The following is an 18,140-nucleotide window of genomic DNA, read 5'->3' as shown; positions in this document are numbered from 1 at the left end:
GCACGATGTCATGCTTTTTTATGGTCCGCGAAATCCGTGTCGAGCTCGTCTCTTCTGCTTTCCTCACCGCCGTCGTCCTCGACGTCGAAGGCCTGATCACAGACAACGATGTCCAACACTCTGCGTCCATCGACTAGCACATCGGGCTCTGAAGATCCTTCCCTCATCCGCCGCTCATGGCACGCAATGTCTGATCTCCTCTTCCCCTTCTCCCCCTCCGCTCTTGCACAGCTCCCAAAGAACCTGCCTCGCCCCATCCGCTACACCCGCGCAGATGCCATCCCCGACGCTGAACGCGATGAGGACGGCCAGATGCCCACCGTGCGCGATTACCACTCAATCAACTCCGTACCTCCACAGGTCCGCATCCCGAAGAAGATCCCCACACCGGTAAGAGTGGAGGGCAAAGTATGGTTCGCAAATGAACGGAGTCAGTATCTATTCCACTCGGATCTTTTTTTCTGCTCTTTCTCCTATTTTCGCTTTTCCCGGAGCCTTTACGCAACGATGCTAATATGAGGGCGTTAGCGTGGATATCGTACCTGAACATGTCCATGTTAATCGGCGCTTTGGCTGTCGCTTTGTTCAATGCATCCAAGGATGACGTTGCGAGGAACTTTGCTTACACTTACGCCGCCATCAGCATCGGCATCATGGTATGTGTATAGCCACTCATTTATCCCAATCTTGACAGATTTTCTCTCAGGTGTATGGATATGCGGTCTACCAGCATCGCATCACCATGATACGGAGACGTGATCCAGGTCACTTCGGTACGGGTATACCTCGATATACTTACTTGCACTACTCATGCGTCCTCCTTGGAAAGACCAAATCCTGGGCCCCATCATCATCAGTGCATTCCTATTTTTTGCCGTCCTGGCGAACTTCGTTATACGCGGTAAGCCCATTTGGCATCTAGCCACGCTACCATCACCGACGCCCATAAATCTAACCATTCAATATCTGCATACAGTCCGCGAACTGTGAGTTTTGCCCGCTATCACCTGCCACCGATGCTCTTCTAACCAGCACCACTTGCAGCCAACGCAAGAACATCTCCATTCCAGGTCTATCCTTCTTTTCGTTATAGGATTTCCCTTTCGAAAACTTGTGGATCCTATCTCTTCGTCCAACCCTATCGACCCTATTTGTACGCTTCTTCCTTCTCAGTTCTATCTCGATATGCGTCGTTTTGAATGCACCGCTTGGATGGCTCCGCGCGTGACCTGTGTTTACGATCGACCGCGTGTACGTCTTGAACGTTTCAGGGTACAGTAAGTTGACTTGCAAGCCACGACACTCCAATGGAGCTTGAAAGTTTGCGCACGGGGACTCCACAGAAACGATCTGTGTAGTAGTGTGCGACCTCGAGGGAGCCGAGGGCGTTTCAAGGGTCTTGCGCCAAACTCGGCCTGATCTCCAACGCTGATTCCCCCGATACAGCAAAAGGGCGCAACACAAACTCAATACAAGTCTCCAAAGGCTTATATACGCTCAAGTATGTAGGCTCGGTGGATACTCGACTCCATGGAGTTTGAGCATCCGAGCTAAGTTATATCTTTCCAGCCGAGCTTCCCGTTCATGGTCGGCCACGCCCGCACCTGTCGCTCTAGAACCAGGCCAGAACATCCTCCTGGAATATTCTCGCAGTGCTGGTTTGATGGGGTCCTTATCGAGGCTTCTGGAGCCACTCAGCTGTTTTACGAAGAACCGAAGCTTTTGCTGCCTTTACGGTGTCTGCCCGCCCATCCTTCGTCTTCTGCCACCTTGCCTACAGGCCATTGATTCATCCGCGTAATTATGTCCCCTTTCAGCTTGTCATCATCTGCAGCGACTTCCGAGCGTCTGTCATCTTTAGACGCCTCGCTCGGGGGTGCTTTGCTGATGGTGGCGGTATAAGCACAGTTGAATATGGTCATTATTTTCACCGCATTGTCCACCCCGCATGTTCAAAATGTCTACCACCTACCATGATATGCTTGTATGTCTTTTGACGGTTCGACCCTCCGGCACCGGGGCGTCAAACGACCATGTGGCCATTGTTGCGACCGTTACTTTTCTCGATCAGGCGTCGACGGGGCCCGGTCAATCGCATCATTTGAGACACGTCAGGGAGCAGATGAACTTGGTCGGCAAGCATATACAGCGACCCTCCTCGTTCTCACTTCGTTGCACACTGCCACGCTCAGGAATTCGTGTTCTCGCTTAGCCGTCATTGCGCAAAGACAGTGTGTGCACGGCGAGATTGGGCGAGTGTCTCAACCGTGTCCATCAGACGTGTCTCTCAGATGTACGCATGAATCATATATCACGAAGAACATCATCAAGCTGAAAGCCATTCAATTTGCCCTAAATCTTATGAACGTACTCAGCTCGAAGAGTGACAAAAAAATGTCTTCTATGTGGATTGAGACGAGTGAATTGATGTCTTAAACTAATTATACGGCGACTATAAAAGTATTGCTGGCCGACAGCCACGTTGGCTGGACATGCAAATTTGTAGATGGGGATGCCTATTAGGGCGGTTGCACCCAATCTTCTGCCCAGGCTGTGATCATCCCGCACTGACGGTGTGATTCGAGAGGTGATTCGTAAGGGTCAGTTTCACCAAAGTCGAAGACATCTGGCTGCAGGCGCAGAAAAGCAAGTATCGACTCAGTGCATCGTCACGATCCAGAACAAGAGAACGGACCATAGGCTCGTCTTCAAGACTCTCCAGCGACTCTGTTGACGTCGTAATAGGCACCACTTTGGGTTCGTGATAGAATTTGTGAAAGAATATAGAGGCCTGTTCAGTGGTCATATTCGCCGGCGGCACAGGATAAGGTGCAGGCAAGGTGGTTGCAGGGGGGAATGGTCCGCGCGAAGGTTTTACAAATGAAGAGCATGGGGAACAAGAACCCCGAGAGCATAAGGACTCCGAGTCTGACAAGTCCAAGTGCGAGTCCAAGTGCGAGTGCGAATCCGACGCTTGCAAAGCCGAGGAGATATCCTTGGATAATGGGCTTGAGATATGAACTTTGTGCGTCCGGCTCCGCGTCATGCGTTCAGCGCCGAAGCGTGCAGCTGCGGCCTTCGACCTTTTATTGTCATCGTTGGCCAGGGCTTCGTACCTCTGGCGGACATCGGTGGGTGATTCTCTCCACATTTTTCTCAGGTCGCCGAGAGTCAATGACTGATTGGCTTTCTTGCGCTTCATTTCCGTCCGAAACATGCTCCAGCCGCTTTGACGCATGTTTGTGCGTGAGAGGATGTGAGTATGGGTAGAACCTGTAAGTGTATACCAAAGTCAATCAGCGAGAGAGGATGCAGAACTGACCTAGATCCAAAGCAACATGAGGTTATATATGAAGGCGCGAAGGCCACAGTTTGGACAAGGCCACAGGCCACATTGTGCCACCACTATGCCACACATGTGGTCCTTTTTCTTTCAGCCCGTTACATGAGATGGCACGCTTTGACAAAGAACTCACAAAACGATCGCCTTGAGCCATGCACATGCCCTCATTCTGAGCTGCGTCAGCCGCGAAGCCCGAGGGTCATATCCAAGAGTTACCAGGGGAAATGTGGCCGTAGCTTCGACCCGTCGCCTGTGTCACCGTGGCGAGTTACAAGAGGCCACAACCGTGGCGGAAACTGGTGACTTCATAATTTCAATCTCATATTGACTATCGATCACTCGTGACTTGCTGAACCTCATCATTCACCACCAATATTCAACGATTACCACTGCATGATAGACCGGGATGACAAGTATTTTTGTTTCTGAGCTATGAGAATATTTTTCAAGGCATTATATTGTAGAAATATACATTTAGAGGGTGATGTATGGTGTAGCAAGTCTACAAAAGCCAGATGAGTCAGCAATATAATGAATGCTTTTAGTACAATGCACGAGGGGACTTGGCCGTAGGGCTCTTAATGGGGGTGTGGAAGTACAACAGGAGGGAGAAAATCACAGCTGTGACTGCTTGTTCCAACAAATGCCCCATGAAGGCAGATTTTGAAAGAAATTGCTGAAGTCATCACCGAGTGGCTCCTCGATGGGGACATTGATACGTCCCGCAGTGATATCTGAGGATACGAGGTCCTAGCGGCGACGGGACAGGGCATAAAGTACGTGTAAGTCTAGAGAAAGAGACAGTGCGAAGGAGCAGGGCGTACCACAATGCCAGTCTCAAATTTGAGTTCCAATTCTATACCAGGGCTTTCACTTGTGTTGGCGACGTCGGTGTCGATGCCGTTGATGTCGTCGGGGGTATAGATATCGTTCTGATACTATGAGTGGCGTTGACAATGGGAAACAATCGCAACTTACTTGATATCCATCGGCTGGCTCCTCTAAGAACCACATTCGAACATTTGATGAGTCTACGTCGATGGACTCAGTCGTTGTGCTTCCGGTAGACATGCTTATAGCAAGGGTCAAAGAATGGGATGACTTGAATGTGCAAGGCAAGTTGGGGAGTATGGGAAGGGAGTGTTGAAGGCTGACATCCGAGGGCCCAGGAATTTATACGCGTCCAAGGCTCCAGTCACGTTATCGCGATAATACAAAGCAGGGGCCCCGGCCGTGATTCCACGCCACATTTTGAAGGTCCTGCATGTGTGGCGACGAAGCCTACCGCATCCCAAACGAAGTCGGTCAACGCATGCAACTTCGTGAAAGCAATGTTCCCGGCAGCGGATGTCGAGGAAGCAATGATTGCTCCATATAACACGGGACGAGGATAGTTCAAGGCACAGCAGCAGACAAGCCTCCTTCATGATAGTTACAGGTTGCCGTGTTGAATTTGTACCTTTCATGATGTTCGTAAGACACCCGAGAGGGCAAAGCACCAGTAGCATGTCCATACTAGGACTTCGACGCCACTTATATGTGTGCTGTGACAGTTCAGGGTGAGTCCCTTCCTTTGTCTCGGTAGTCCAAAAGGATTTCTCACATCCAGTACATCCTCGCAGACTATTTGCATGAAGAAAAGTTGATCATTGACAGTGGAAGATTGTATCAAAATACACCTGAACTCTTGATTATGCCGGCCCAGCTCTTCATGATGTATCGCGAGAACAGTTCCGTCTCATTTGCGGTAGTCAGCAGGGATTCTAAGAAGTCTGGCGCGCTTCGGGGAGACGTGAGCTGATGAAGCTCTAAAAACGGTCGAGATGAGCAGGAAAGTTTGGACACTGGAGAAATGCTTGCCTGCTGCCGTATAGATGGCCGCTAGGGTAGCCCGTCGGGCATACCATGACGTCTATTCAAGTCAATGAGCTTAGAAGCCAGATGTGACATCATTGTGGTGGGCGCACCCCAGTCGACGCATCATTGGCGAGATGACAAGCCTCATCTGCGATGCTCGTAGCATGACGCAGAGCGGGCCTGACGTCGAAGGGAGGAAGGCCATATTTCGGCGAGGCCAGCAGAGCGAACGCCTTTCGACAGTGGTAATCACCATGAGATACGCACTGCGTGAATCTGAAATATGCCGCTCACCTCCGGCAGCAAAGGCAAAACTGGCTCATTATATCGCAGCCTGTTGTTCAGCGCGTCTTTCACGTTCGATACTGGCTGGGCTCGCATTTGGATTTGACCTTCTTCGAGCCACGCACCGATCAATGTCCTGCGGGCGGCATCGCCCTCCCCGAAGAGCGTAGACACTGCTGACTCTGAGAGGGGCTGTGTGTGAGGTTGCTGTGGCCATTCGAGCGCTGAACGCGCCAACGTTTCCCGCGTGAAGCCATACTCCTTCACAAGAGGCAGAGCGAGTTGTAGGAGACGCGACCTTGAGACGAACGTGAACGTCAGTCAAGCGAAGCAGAGGGCAACACGACTGCAGCGATGGCAAACCTCATGGACGCCATTTCGCAAGCGGTGGTGACGACGCCGGGGCTTGCCGCGTCGAGCCTATCCGCCCTCTTGCCCTCGTATTCGACACTCGTTTCCGCCGCACAGCTGCCCGGCAGCCCCCACCCGTCCTTACGTCCCTGTATCTAGCCGCCGCACATCATGTCTGACTGGGGTAACAACTATACATCATTTCTCCCGTAGACCGTCGACTCTGCTCACTCTGGTGCGCGTACAGAGGCATCTGACAACGAAGCCGCCCCGCCTCCACCCTCTGCCGTAGCAAGGAAGGTGACGAAGAAGTGGGAAGGAGAGGATGAGGAGGATGATGCCCCCGTCGTACGTTTATAGAGCTGTAGCTGCCGAATATCGAGCTGATCTACGCGATCCCATGTTTTTTTTTCTCGCTGCTTAGAGCGACTGGGAGCAGTCGTCAGACGAGGAAGAAAAGCCCCAGCCGACAGCATCAGTCGCTCCCCCAAAGAAAAAGGGAACACTGAAGGCGAAGCTAGCAGAGAAGGAAGCCGCGAAGGCTGCAGTTAGGGCATCGGTAGACGACGACCTCTACGATGAGGATGCCGTCCTCGATCCTCGTGAAAAAGCCCGGCTTGACAGAGAAAGGGAACTCGCAGCCGATCTCAACAACGCAGTAGACCTTTTCGGAGCTGCTGCCCTGGGCGGTACATTCGTCTAGCCTTCTCCTTCACTTGATTGCGATCCTAATGCTATATCTAGGCACATCAAACAAGGATCTCGACGCCCTCATCTCGTTCAACCCCCGCACGAAAGATGACTTCGAGAAACTATCGCACAATATCATCGAGTTCATCGTCAAGCGGTATCAGGACAAGCCTTTGTACGCGGCCTTCGTGGAGCACCACGTCCGTGAGCTCGCCATGCCCCTGCGCGATGTCGAAGTGCGCAAGGCCGCAAGCGGGCTTACCACGCTTGCCAACGAGAAGCAAAAAGAGCAGCGCGACAAGGCGAGCGGGAAGAAGAAGCCGAAGGCCACCGCGAAGCCCGCATTGGGCGCATCGAAGGTATCGAACAAGTAAGCTGACTCTTCTTCTGTGGTGGCACAATTCCTCAGATAAAACTCCAGACATGATACCAACACATACGAGGAAGCTCTGGATGACTTCGGGTCAAACGGAGATGATTTCATGTAATGGGAGCAAAGGAAGCAGTCATGTTGTAGCAATTCACCGAATCACTTGTCACCAGGGTTCACACATATTCCTCATTCCGTTTGTTTGTAGCCATTGTCATTGCCAAGGAGCCACTCCTAGACTATCTAATTACCCTCTGATCTACGCGTCTCCTTCGTCGGCACTGACATCCTCGTCGTCATCGACGACACCAACGACCCCACCAGAGGTCTTCTCCTTCAAAATGCGCCCTGCTTCCGCAAGTTTCGCGCCGAACGCCTTGCGTGCGCCAAAGTTGGCCCCGACATCCCAGACCTGCAACCTGGCTTTTGAGCCAGCCGCCGCAAGGGTAAGAGGGTCGTCCGGAGAGAACGCGGTCGAGAAAACCTTGCCCTGAACGCACAAAAGGCGAATTCAGCTTCATATAGAGACAAGACGAGCATGAAGAACGTACGACGCCCAAATCGCGGCTGGTGACCAAGCTGACTTGTCGCTTGTCTCCGACGGTCTCCTCTGTGATGTTCCAGACTTTGACCATTTTGTCCGTTCCTCCTGTTGCGATGCATCCACGGATGTGTGGGTTCACATCGATGGAGGATGCGGCGCCGTCGTGGGCAGATAAGGTGAAGCGGGCTGGTGACGGCGAGTCGAGGTTCGTGGGCAGCGTCCGCGCGTCGAAATTCAGGACAAGCCCGTTCTCGAGCGTCACCTACGTGGAACGAAGTCAGATGAAAACCTGGACACATGACAATGGACTGGAGAAATCCGCACGTAAAACCCGTGAGTCTCCCATGGATCCCACCGCAAAGCTTCTACATCTGCGCCAACCACCGCGCCCACACCTGTATCCGGGGCCCGCGTATCGAAGACACGAACGGTGCGATCGTAACTTCCAGTCAACAACACCGTCGGCTCCCTCGCATTCCACTGCACCGCCTGCACCTTATCCTTGTGGACCTTGTCGAAGCTCCGCAATGCACCTCCGCCCTCTGCGCCCTCCCCCTCTCCAGGCGTGCCCCGGCTCAAATCCCACAGCTTGACCGTCCGATCCGCCGACGCGCTCGCGAGCAGGTTGCGATGTGTGCGGTTCCACGAGAGCGCGAGGACGGCGTCGACGTGGTACGCGGCGGTGGGCGCGCGGTGCTTCGCCTTTTTGCGCTTTTTCTTGCCCGTGCCGAGCGGCGTCGGGACATGTGCAGCGGTCTTGTCCGGTCGGCCAAGCACCATGTCGGGATACATGCCCTCGACGACGTCAAGAGACCAGATCTCGATCTCGGGGTCGAGCGTACCGACGGCGATGTAGTTGCCGAACTGTTTTGTGGTGGATGCGGGGGTGTCGGAGGTGTCCATGGAGGAGTCGGCGTTCGTGGAGGCGGAGGCAGGGGGGAAGTCGAGCCATTCGAGGCAAAGGGGGAAATTGGGCAGCATTAGATCGTGGTGGACGTATAGATTTTCCTCAGATTCATCGTAGACATAGATATCCAGTTGAGACACTTCGTCTTCTGTTTTTGCGACTACCAGAAGGTTGTCTGTTGGGAGTACCTCGAGTTCTTCGCGCTCATTCTCTTCGTCATCCTGTGGGAAGTCTCGTACACACGCATCGGTGCAGAGGTAAGACGACATACCTCCTTGAGAGTGATATATGGATCCTCGTCGTTATCACGGTGGTAGGTCAGTCCCTTGATATTACTGAAAGGGCCCAAGACTGGAGGCGATCTTCGAATGAGGATTGACAGAGGCATCGGGGGGACACTGACCTGATCCACGGGTATCATCCTCGTCGTAGTCGTCCAAATTGTACTCTGAAAGATCTCCACCTTTCTTAGCGGTCGATTTTTTATCCTCTGGAGAGGAATCTTGGTCCATGGCATCATCATCTTCACTTGATCGAGTTCTTTTATATTCATCGGCACCTTGAGGAAAAGAAGCACTCACTCGACCCAGGCATCCTCTTCTTCATTGCCGTCGTCTGCCTCTTCCTCTTCTGCACCCTTGCCCATTTTATTGGCGGCTTCGTGGGCACGCTGCAGTTCCACGCGGGCATCCTCGAGCTCGATGCGAGCAAGCGCGCTCACGCGCTCTAGCTCCCGATCGTCGAGGACATACTTCGATGGATGGCGGGCAGAGACACCTCTTTTAACCCTGTTTCCAAAGTGTCAGTTATTTTGCACGTCAGAATTGCTTGTAAGTTTGCATCTGCAGAAGAGAGGGATCGCGCACCATGCGGCGCAAGAGATGAGACTGCTCATGATTGGGTCTGCCCTATCGGGGCTGTCCTAAGAATTGAAGAACGGATTAATTTCGCAAGAGGTGCTATATCTGGGATGCCCTCTTGTATGTGCAGAGGCAGAGTATGTCGTAGCAGAAAAGCAATTAGCAGCAAGCAAGGGAACGGCTGCCTTCAAAATAACTTTGAGAAGAGGGGCACGTGCGAGTGCGGACCACGGACCACGAGCCAGGGACGCTGAGGGGAGGGCACGTGAAATGAGGTCGGCTCTCCAGCTGTGCCGTTGTCGAGTTCCTGTGGGGACGGAGCATTGAATCTATGGGCGCACCTTTGTCCTCCTCACCCACCATGCCAACCGCGACACTCACAACAGAATCCTACTCGGAAACACACATTATTCCTCTCAGGGCGTCCCCCGCAACGTCTAAAGTAATGGTCACCGACGTGCGGGAACAGCAAGCCTCGGTAGCCTCAACACTCCGTTCGCTATACAACCGTGCAGCGCGCGCTTTCCTCCATCGTGACGTCGCCCTCGCCCACTCCCTCTCGGAGTCCGCCTTCGCCATTCTTCCTCCTCCAAAATTACACCAGGATTCACTCGCAGATCAGCGCCGCAAATGGGACATTCTGCGAATCACGCTCGAAGTCACCGTCTACACATCCCCGCCCACGGATTCCGCTGCCATTCCACCCTCTCTGAGATCAAATGCTATGATGTCTGCACAGTCTCTCATATCGGCGCTGCATGCACGCTCGTTGCAAATGTTTACTCCTACAAAGAAACCCGATGCCGCGTTCTTGCCGTCTCAAGTCCTCGTCACGCTCGCACTCGGGAGCATGAAGACGGATTGCCCGGCAGTGGGTCGTGCCATCATCGAAGAGTGGCTTGCGCGGAGGGGCCACAGTGCCATGTATGCAGGCGCCGAGAACACGAACCGTCAGAGCCCAGACGGGTATGAGAAAGTCCTGGACGTGTATTGCCTCAACGTGTTACCTATGCTTGAAGAATGGGACTATGCCTTGGAATTCTTGGAATACGAAACAGAACTAGAACCCTCACGAAGACAAGTACGTATCGAATCGCTGACATTAGCATCCCACTCATCATTTCGTAGAACATGGTAGATACGCTCTCATCCCTACGCGCCCAATCGTTTGCCATCTCTAGGTCACGAACAGCTACCCCTCCTTCGTCTAGTTCACAATCAACTACCTCCGTAGCGACAGCTCTTCCCACACCATCGGATAGAACACCGCGCCCTTCACGCAGTCCATCCCCCACCCCCTCTACGTCCTCTCAGTCCTCTTCCACATCTACCCGCACCGCGGTCCCTTCAAAACCCCGCCGCTCTACCCCAATCAACGGATTGACCCCCCTTTCCTCCACACGCGGGACACAATCATCCGCCTCCTCCTCCGCCACCTCTTCTGCCGCTTCCTCTCGTACAGCTACGCCCGCCCCCGGCACGACTCGTCCTGTAGCGAAATTCCGCGAGCGCGCGCATACCTCCTCGAGCTCCAGCACAAGTAGCGGCCTTCCCAACGGCCACGCGCTCGTCTCCGCACTCAATGGATCCGCGCCCGCGGCATCCTCCACGCTCGGCACCTCACCAAGCGTCTTCACCCTCCTCCGCGCGGCGTTGCGGCCCTACCTCGATCGCGGATTCGCTGCGCCCAAGTTCATCGCCCTGTTCGTGCTGTTCGTGTTGCTCCCCGCGTTGTCGCTGCTCCTACGCATCCGCCGGAAGCGATTGGCACTCGCCGGGGCTGCGGGCAACGGCAGCCGCGTCGCCGAGGACGTGCGAAGACGACTGGGGGACGTGCAGAAAGGGGGCGTGTGGAGGCGCGTGTGGGAGGAGGCGGTGAGGGCCGTCGGTGATACTGTCAAGATGGGCGGGAGAGGCTTGGTGTGAGCGTGCGACCTGTGGTCGGAGTTTTTCTTGGTTTCTCTTTGTAAGTACTATGGGGTCTGGGATCCGATATACTATATATCCAGATTTCTGATGTTCCAGGATGGAGAACATACTTGGTCGTCCGTGACACGAATATCGACATCTAAGCGCTCGTGTATTCTCAGCGCTCATCTGTCACGCTTGTTCTAGGAGTTGATTGATCGAGCCTGCAGTGGGAAACGCGATGCGTACTCCTGCCGACCCCGACTTACTAGTTGAGCCTCGTCTTTTCCTTGTCAACCTCATGCCCTGAACTGAGCACCTCTCTTGTCCACCGTCCCTCCGCTATAGTCCCTCGTTCTCCCGACGCCATTGCGGGAGGCGCTGCACCGCGTTTTGATATTGATAAAGCGAATGATGTACGCTCGGCGTTCATCTATCAGAAGTACACATCGTCTGGCTTCTAACCTAGATATCGCCACACTAGCACACGCTTTAATCTGCAACAGTCTCGGGCAACTCCTTCAGGCCATAGCTGCTCGCTGTCTCGCTGTCTCGGGCGGACACCTCGGGTGTCGCACTTCATGTACCCTGGGAAGCCCCTTCATCTCCGGCGACTCAACGAAACTGTGGGCTGGCGCGGCCGTGGATACTGCTCGCCTATTGCTGACCGTGCGGGTGATCGTAACTCGCATCTGGGCTGCTGTTTGTGATCAGAACAGATCGCGTTGCGGGCTTCGCTATCACGCGTGTACTTAAGGCGTGTGCAACGTCGCTCGAAGAATCTGCCCGCTCTCTACGCCCGCCCCTCTACCGCCCGTCCTTGTTGGGATTGCTGATCACGCTGGTTCGCGCATAAGGAATCTTGGATCCAGCTGGACTGTCGATTGTACGCTTTCTGAGGCCCTTTTTCATGGATACTCTTTCACACAGATTATGGACCTGGCTTAAGACAGCGGTGAGCGCGCTCTTTATCTCCCTTTTTCGTGCACGGCCGAGCCGTCCCCTCGCCGAACTGGAATAAACTGAACATTGTCGTGGCGCAGTATCTGAGGATCACGCTCAACCGTGTGACGACACTCTTTTTCCTCTTTTCGGTCTCCTTTTGTTTCTTGCAGAGCAGCGCGCAGGCGGCGCTGTACACGTTCGACGACAACTGGTATGCCGTGGTCACGGAGATCACGGGCACGGCGAGCCTGGGGAGCACGATGTTCGTGCAGTACACGGGCGACTACAGCCTCGAGATGTGCATGAACGTGAGCACGAGCGGCGCTGCAGACTGCACGCCTTTGTTCCGCCACGCGCAGGCGAGCGAAGTCTCGGTGAGTTACCCATCCGCGCCATCGCGAGACAGATACCGGGCCGTGCAGGTTCATGGTTCGGTGTGGATCAGGATCTGTTCTCTCTCGCTGGCGTGGGACTAAAGCTTTCACAGGAGCAGATCAACTGGATCTCGGAGCAGGGTCTACCTGTCGGAGACCTCACCGTTCAGAACGGCACGAATGGAGACGTGATTGTGACTGCGTCTGATCAGGTGGCGCTCAGCCGAACCTGCGTCGAGACCCTTCTCTATCCGAAGCAAAAGTGCGTGTCCGACTCCTAGCTCTTGGCGGCCCATTCATCTCGAGATCTTGCTGGATAGGTTCGAAGACTTTAGTAAAGAGAGGCTGGTGCAGCTGGCCGCACAGTTTTGGCTCCTGTGCCTGTGCCTTTGCACAGTGAGCACCCCGAGAAGCGTGGATGTCTTCTGTGCTCACTCGGTCGTTCTGTCTTTCATAGGTTGCTTGCGAATCGATCCCTCACATGCATGTACCGGCTTTTCCTCACTCGGAACGCGAGGCTTACGTCCGCGCAGTATAGCTCTTATGTTCTCCCGGGTGCTCATCACCATCATGTCCGCGTATTCCATACGGCGGACCACCACGATTGCGACTAGGCTGCGTGTTCTCATCGGGTCCACCGACAGCCCTTGCCACTTTGATATGTTCTCTGACTATCTCAGAATCCGCGTGATAATCCAAGCAAGTGGTGTTTTTCACGTTTTTGCTTGGCTGCAGCTTGCCGACACCGTGTGCTTGGTGCGTTCTCTGTTGCAGATTCCTGACCTTGTGTTCAACGTGGTAGCCCTGATCCTGTTGGGATGCCTATCATGGAGGCTTTTGAAGGTATCGGCTCGACGTCTGTATATTGATTTCGTGGCGTATCTGATTTTCGCTTAGCTGTACAGCACCCAGACATTCAGCTATGTGGGACCTCCCATGGATATAATCAAGATCTATGTGGTGCGACCTCCGTTTCAGCGGTGAATCAGTTCCATATCACTGATGCGACAGGATCTATCATAACAGCACCTTGTTGCAGTGCTCGTGTGCCTGCAGCTCTCTGTGTTTCTTCTCGTCGTGGCCATGGGCCTTTGGATCGACCAGCTTACAAACGGACCCATACACGATTTGTCCTGGCACACGACATCCTACATGGGTATCTTTATCTCTTCAACGGTGGTGCGTACTGGCTTTTCACTCCATAGCTGCTGTTGCTCATCGCGATGCAGCTGCTGATTCCATGGATCACGATGGTGGAGTTTATTCCTCACGTTTCAGTCCCATCGCTCACAGCAGCGTTGCTGTGCGGTTCAGGGCTGGTTCTCCGCTCGGCGAGAGAAAAAGACCATGATGATCGCATTTTTGCTCGTCGGCAGCCTGTTCATCGCGGGGTGGTCCGTCATGTTCGATTCGATGATCTATCGATTTACGTTCGTGGACTGGCCATTTTTTGGCTCCGTCACGGTCGCGTCCTTTGTCGTCATGATCCTCAGCATGGTCTTCGGCTTAGCCTGTCGCGTCAATTTTGGCAAGGGCTTAAGGGACTACCGTACGCGCCGCCCTCCTCCACCAGTTTCATTCACCTGATGCTCGCACTGCCGCTAAAACCCTTCGTTGTATCTAGTCGACGCCAACATGCATATGGCTCGCGCGAACGCAGAGCCGGACGTGTTCGAGCACCAGTCTTCGAAGAAGTGGACGGAAGACGACGAAGAGGCCGTCGACAGATTCTTCTCCTTCCCGTCAATTCCATCCGTATCTCAGCCAATTCTTTGATGCACGAGCGCCCTATGCTCGGCGTTGACAGTCGTCCGAGGACGCCGCTCGTCTCGGTAGCAGATGCGGAGAGCAAAAGACACCAAGACTGCAAGACACATTGAGCCACGTTGCTACTCTCACATTCTTCCCGTTCAGATGCCACGCTTCGAGCACATGAATCTCCACATTCTAAGCAGACAATATGGACATGATACATTAGACGTTACATAAATATGCAGGTATAGGAGTATAAGATGCAGGTCATGGAAGGGTCGTCGCGTTGTGCTACATTACGATCATTACTTTTTTTAAAGCTTCAAGCCCCAGTTGGAGATTGCACCCTAGCCTTCGCTTTAGCATTACGCCGAAGGATATACAGGGCCGCGGCCAGGAACACGCATGGTACGGTGTCGGTCACCTGTGTACGAGATACAGTGAGCAAAACAAGTAAAGTAGTGTCGTTGGCGAAACTCACGGAAGCGAAAACCACGCCCTTCCACCACGCGTAGCTGCTGCCCAGGATAGCCCCAGATATCGGGGGACCGACGAGGCACGCAACACCCACAGGGACTATCGCGAATCCCATTCGTTTTCTGCACATGTTAGAGCTGCGTGAGCGCGATGATGAGCGGCTTCCATGGAGACGACGCACCCCTTGTTTGCGCCCGCAGGTGTTAGAGAGTCTATGATCGGAAGATACAACGCTACGCTGGCACCAAAGAAGAAACCGTAACTGAAGAAAGGCGTCAACAAAATACCAGGTTGGAGAGCTCGAAATAGACTGACAAGACAACGAAGAGAACGAGACCGGCCGGCGTTGTGCTGCCCAGCATGGCAAATCCCACAAGGCCTTGCGAGCAGAAGACATATCAGCCATGGGACAGCATTGCTGTGGCAGGGTCACTCACCGCCCAATGTTGTGCATGGCACAAACACCTCAAGTAGTCCCCACCTATCCGCCAACCAACTTGGGACGACGCGACCAAAGACGCTCGCAGCATTCATGATAGCAAGGGAGTAGAACGCAAGACCACTGCTTATCCCGTGCATGCGTGCGAACAGCTGGACGTAAAAGGCCGGGAAGTACATCCCCAGCGACGCCGCGAAGCCCCAGGCGACGGTTAGGATGTACGGCGCGTCCGTGAAGGTTGTTTTGGTTCCATCGACGGTCTTCTTGATCGGCGGAACGTAAATGAGGAGATTGCCGAGGATGAAGCAGAAGAGTGTAATGAAAGCCGCGATGCGTGTTCCCCACACGAAACCAACGGAGCCGTGGATCAGGTGATTGAGCAGGACTTGGGGGGAATCAGCAAATTGAAGCAGAGTCTGTGAGCCTGACGTACTGGACAGGAATATGCCTCCGACAGATGCACCGGAGTCCACAAGACCCTATGATATGGAAAGTATGAATCAACCTGATCGTTCAAGGAACGATATACAAACGTACTGTTGCGAATGCACGCTTTGACTTGAAATGGTGGAAGACTACGGTAGATGCGGGAATGTAGAGCAAGCCAATGCCAGCTCCCATGCCTATGCCTTGCGCCAAGAACACCTGAGATGACGAGCGTCAAAATGGGCGCTCAGACTCGTATGGATTATGATCTCACTTGGTAGTATTGATGGGGCTGTGCCAGGGAAAGCATAAAGAAGCTATTGATGACCGTGAGTGTTTAGACGCGCATGATCTACGATCGAAGTGGATCCTACCTAAAGGTGAACAAAGTGCATCCGGCAATGTTTGCTGTACGGATGTAACCCATGTCAAACCTGTGATGGGTAACCGGTTCAGATGACGCGGCAAAACAGATATTGAAAGATTGACGCACAGCTTCCCACCTATGGGCCCGAGGATAAGTTCGAGGAATATCTGGACTATTAGAGAGAACGTCGTAATGAGTGTGATTCATGGCACGACACGGAAGACCAATTACCTCCTCCAACCCAACTGATGGCTGAGGCCGAATGGTTGTCCAGCCAAGTAGTCGTGTAGAAGTCTTGGAAAACGCCGAAGGCAGAGGTCTGATGAATAGTGATCAGCGGCGTCGAGTTTACTTAGACGAGCGTGTATCATACCATGCCGATAGAGCAAGAGACTATGAGCCAAGCACCCAGAACTAACGTGATTGACTCAGTATAATGTGAAACACAAGAAGCAAAAAGGGAGAGCGCACCGGTGCTCCATGCACGCCAACGGCCCATAGGATAGTCTTCGTTGGATTCATGATCAACATCTTCTGCAGAGTGAATGGCAATACTGCCGTCATCGGAGTGGGCTTTTTCCGTAATGAAATCCATGAGAGGTCGAGGTGTACTGGAGTAAAAGGGGGAGACCTTGCGGGCTTTATACGCTCGCGCGTTGTTACCTGGGCGCCAGCCTTCACGAGTCCCGGCAGCGCCAGTGACTCAAAATGGGTAATGGATCTCATAGCATCTGACACAACCTGTGGGTACGATGACCGATGACAGAAGCTTGGTCTGCTCCCTTGTGCTTCCATGCCTTGCAGGGAAAGGAACGCACCGTTCGCGGCGAGCGCCAAGTTGAGTATACTCGGGCGTCAAAATAAGGGCGCGTCAAGATCTGACGGGGCGACTCGTCTGACACGACGGACAATATATGTGCAGAAGATAGCCGCTTGCTCAAACGCTTGGGGCCAGAAATGACGGGATTCAGACAAGGTGAATACGACATACCTGTGAGTACGCAGCATCTATTCTTCAAGCCTGGAGTTGATTAATGATGGCGAGCAGGAACAAGGGATAGCAAAGAGTGAGTTTCAGCGTCTGTTTACCCCATGCTGTGAGCGCTGGCCAAGATGTGGTCGTCTTAGCCGCGGAAGATCTGAAGGGAGCGCGATCAGCTCCCGCCGCTCACGCGCGGCTAAGTCGGCGTCTATGCAGTGACCGACAAGCGCTTGGAGCGCACCCCATGCTCAATGCCCCATGCGATGAAAGGCAGTGTGTTTTCTGTTGTGAACCCTGTAGTTGATTGATAGTTCTGTAGTTGAACGTTGAATGATAAACCTGGTTGAGGTCAAACCGGAATTCACGAGAAATTGTGGAGTCAATCAAAGCCACGGCAGCCGCCAGTGAATCTCACGCCTCAGCGCCAGAGTCAACGGAGCCTTCACCTCCATTTCTTCCTGTCCTCCATTCTCTCTCATTTTACCCACAGGACGTCACTTTGAACACCTTGAACAACAACAATACGGCACTAAGCTGCTTTCGATTTCGAAATGACCGGGTTGAACTTGATGGTAGGGCCTAGGCACGAGGTTTGAATAAAACTGTGCATTTTCATAACAATTGGATCTGCCTCGTGCCATGCAGAGCCAGCGACTGATTTTTTTCTCTCGCTATAAGGAGTGGATCCGCTCAAAGCAACCCTTCGAGGTGCTCGGTGCCATAATATCATGATTGCTAGCAGTCGACACGATATACTTGGATCCGGACATACTCAACTCCATTTGGCATATCCGGCGCTAGATCTAATAGGTGCATGCTTTACCTGGTAGTAGCTGCCGCGCGCTCTCATTTCCGTGGTTGACCTGTCATGCTCGAACGCATCGCTTTAAATTTGCGTCGGACGACGATCTGCTGCAGGTCCGCCGTTGTACTCGATCAAGAACGAGGTCTAGCATCCTCGAGACTCGCTCGTCTTGGCTTTCTATGTACTCCTTTGCGATTCCAGCGCTCTCTTGTTGCGTCGGCCTTACTATGTCCGTATCTACCGCATGCAGGACAAATGGACAAGTCTACCTCCGATGCGAACGGCGCCTGCAGAGATCGAAGCGTGGCAAACCAGGCACTGTGGCCTGGCATGTTCTGTTCAATGCTGACTCTGCACGGTAGGAGCACTGACCCATAAGGACAGAAGATCACTGCAGAAAAATCCGCTTGAAGCGTTCTCAAGACGCCTCGGATTATACTTTCTGCGCGTGTGACTCA

General features: G+C 53.4%; 9 protein-coding genes across 9 annotated transcripts; 4 read left to right on the top strand and 5 right to left on the bottom strand.

The window, feature by feature from the left end:
- Positions 1–108: 108 nt before the first annotated feature.
- Positions 109–1,093, top strand: HETIRDRAFT_106871 (uncharacterized protein; the record flags this gene model as incomplete). The annotated part of the gene is made up of 6 exons (XM_009547294.1): positions 109–430; positions 529–656; positions 707–773; positions 830–901; positions 977–986; positions 1,045–1,093. The coding sequence occupies 6 exons, from the start codon at positions 109–111 to the stop codon at positions 1,091–1,093; spliced, it is 648 nt and encodes a 215-aa protein (XP_009545589.1).
- Positions 1,094–2,519: 1,426 nt separating this feature from the next.
- HETIRDRAFT_417262 (uncharacterized protein) lies at positions 2,520–3,238 on the bottom strand (the record flags this gene model as incomplete). Its single annotated transcript, XM_009547293.1, has 2 exons — positions 2,520–2,630; positions 2,696–3,238. 2 exons carry the CDS (start codon positions 3,236–3,238, stop codon positions 2,520–2,522), a joined length of 654 nt encoding a protein of 217 aa, XP_009545588.1.
- A 720-nt stretch (positions 3,239–3,958) lies between these two features.
- On the bottom strand, positions 3,959–4,414 carry HETIRDRAFT_119456 (uncharacterized protein; the record flags this gene model as incomplete). The annotated part of the gene is made up of 3 exons (XM_009547292.1): positions 3,959–4,093; positions 4,168–4,281; positions 4,322–4,414. 3 exons carry the CDS (start codon positions 4,412–4,414, stop codon positions 3,959–3,961), a joined length of 342 nt encoding a protein of 113 aa, XP_009545587.1.
- Positions 4,415–5,011: 597 nt separating this feature from the next.
- On the bottom strand, positions 5,012–5,791 carry HETIRDRAFT_55120 (uncharacterized protein; the record flags this gene model as incomplete). Its single annotated transcript, XM_009546371.1, has 4 exons — positions 5,012–5,151; positions 5,189–5,255; positions 5,311–5,433; positions 5,495–5,791. Coding segments are annotated over 4 exons (627 nt in total), but the record flags the coding sequence as incomplete, so codon positions are not given.
- Positions 5,792–5,927: 136 nt separating this feature from the next.
- Positions 5,928–7,164, top strand: HETIRDRAFT_474472 (uncharacterized protein). Its single transcript, XM_009547291.1, has 5 exons — positions 5,928–6,020; positions 6,084–6,184; positions 6,261–6,525; positions 6,581–6,896; positions 6,948–7,164. The coding sequence occupies exons 1-5, from the start codon at positions 6,008–6,010 to the stop codon at positions 7,012–7,014; spliced, it is 762 nt and encodes a 253-aa protein (XP_009545586.1). The 5' UTR covers positions 5,928–6,007; the 3' UTR covers positions 7,015–7,164.
- On the bottom strand, positions 7,094–9,242 carry HETIRDRAFT_383395 (uncharacterized protein; the record flags this gene model as incomplete). Its single annotated transcript, XM_009547290.1, has 7 exons — positions 7,094–7,386; positions 7,448–7,702; positions 7,765–8,568; positions 8,619–8,698; positions 8,751–8,875; positions 8,929–9,135; positions 9,214–9,242. The coding sequence occupies 7 exons, from the start codon at positions 9,240–9,242 to the stop codon at positions 7,156–7,158; spliced, it is 1,731 nt and encodes a 576-aa protein (XP_009545585.1). The 3' UTR covers positions 7,094–7,155.
- Positions 9,243–9,525: 283 nt separating this feature from the next.
- HETIRDRAFT_439744 (uncharacterized protein) lies at positions 9,526–10,288 on the top strand (the record flags this gene model as incomplete). Its single annotated transcript, XM_009547289.1, has 1 exon — positions 9,526–10,288. A coding segment is annotated over exon 1 (750 nt), but the record flags the coding sequence as incomplete, so codon positions are not given.
- Positions 10,289–13,742: 3,454 nt separating this feature from the next.
- HETIRDRAFT_316358 (uncharacterized protein) lies at positions 13,743–14,210 on the top strand (the record flags this gene model as incomplete). The annotated part of the gene is made up of 2 exons (XM_009547288.1): positions 13,743–13,983; positions 14,059–14,210. Coding segments are annotated over 2 exons (393 nt in total), but the record flags the coding sequence as incomplete, so codon positions are not given.
- Positions 14,211–14,359: 149 nt separating this feature from the next.
- Positions 14,360–16,488, bottom strand: HETIRDRAFT_148408 (MFS monocarboxylate transporter). Its single transcript, XM_009547287.1, has 13 exons — positions 16,367–16,488; positions 16,269–16,309; positions 16,127–16,214; positions 16,022–16,067; positions 15,903–15,962; positions 15,803–15,845; positions 15,640–15,747; positions 15,536–15,581; positions 15,101–15,487; positions 14,979–15,042; positions 14,845–14,925; positions 14,668–14,785; positions 14,360–14,610 (listed from the first exon to the last, which is right to left on the bottom strand). Exons 1-13 carry the CDS (start codon positions 16,392–16,394, stop codon positions 14,509–14,511), a joined length of 1,212 nt encoding a protein of 403 aa, XP_009545582.1. The 5' UTR covers positions 16,395–16,488; the 3' UTR covers positions 14,360–14,508.
- Between the last annotated feature and the right edge of the window lie 1,652 nt (positions 16,489–18,140).

This window comes from Heterobasidion irregulare (genome assembly GCF_000320585.1).
Source record: "Heterobasidion irregulare TC 32-1 unplaced genomic scaffold scaffold_04, whole genome shotgun sequence".
Taxonomy (NCBI): domain Eukaryota; kingdom Fungi; phylum Basidiomycota; class Agaricomycetes; order Russulales; family Bondarzewiaceae; genus Heterobasidion; species Heterobasidion irregulare.
This window is presented reverse-complemented; position numbering and strand designations above follow the sequence as displayed.

What these genes read in the sequence shown, in the direction of transcription:
- HETIRDRAFT_148408 (XM_009547287.1), bottom strand. Translation starts at nt 16,394, where the DNA reads ATGGGCCGTTGGCGTGCATGGAGCACCG. An exon ending in TTGGCGTGCATGGAGCACCG is followed by an intron (nt 16,310 to 16,366) that starts GTGCGCTCTCCC and finishes CAATCACGTTAG; the next exon opens with TTCTGGGTGCTTGGCTCATA. An exon ending in CATCAGTTGGGTTGGAGGAG is followed by an intron (nt 16,068 to 16,126) that starts GTAATTGGTCTT and finishes TCTCTCTAATAG; the next exon opens with TCCAGATATTCCTCGAACTT.
- HETIRDRAFT_474472 (XM_009547291.1), top strand. An exon ending in AGGAGGATGATGCCCCCGTC is followed by an intron (nt 6,185 to 6,260) that starts GTACGTTTATAG and finishes CTCGCTGCTTAG; the next exon opens with AGCGACTGGGAGCAGTCGTC. An exon ending in CGGAGCTGCTGCCCTGGGCG is followed by an intron (nt 6,526 to 6,580) that starts GTACATTCGTCT and finishes TGCTATATCTAG; the next exon opens with GCACATCAAACAAGGATCTC.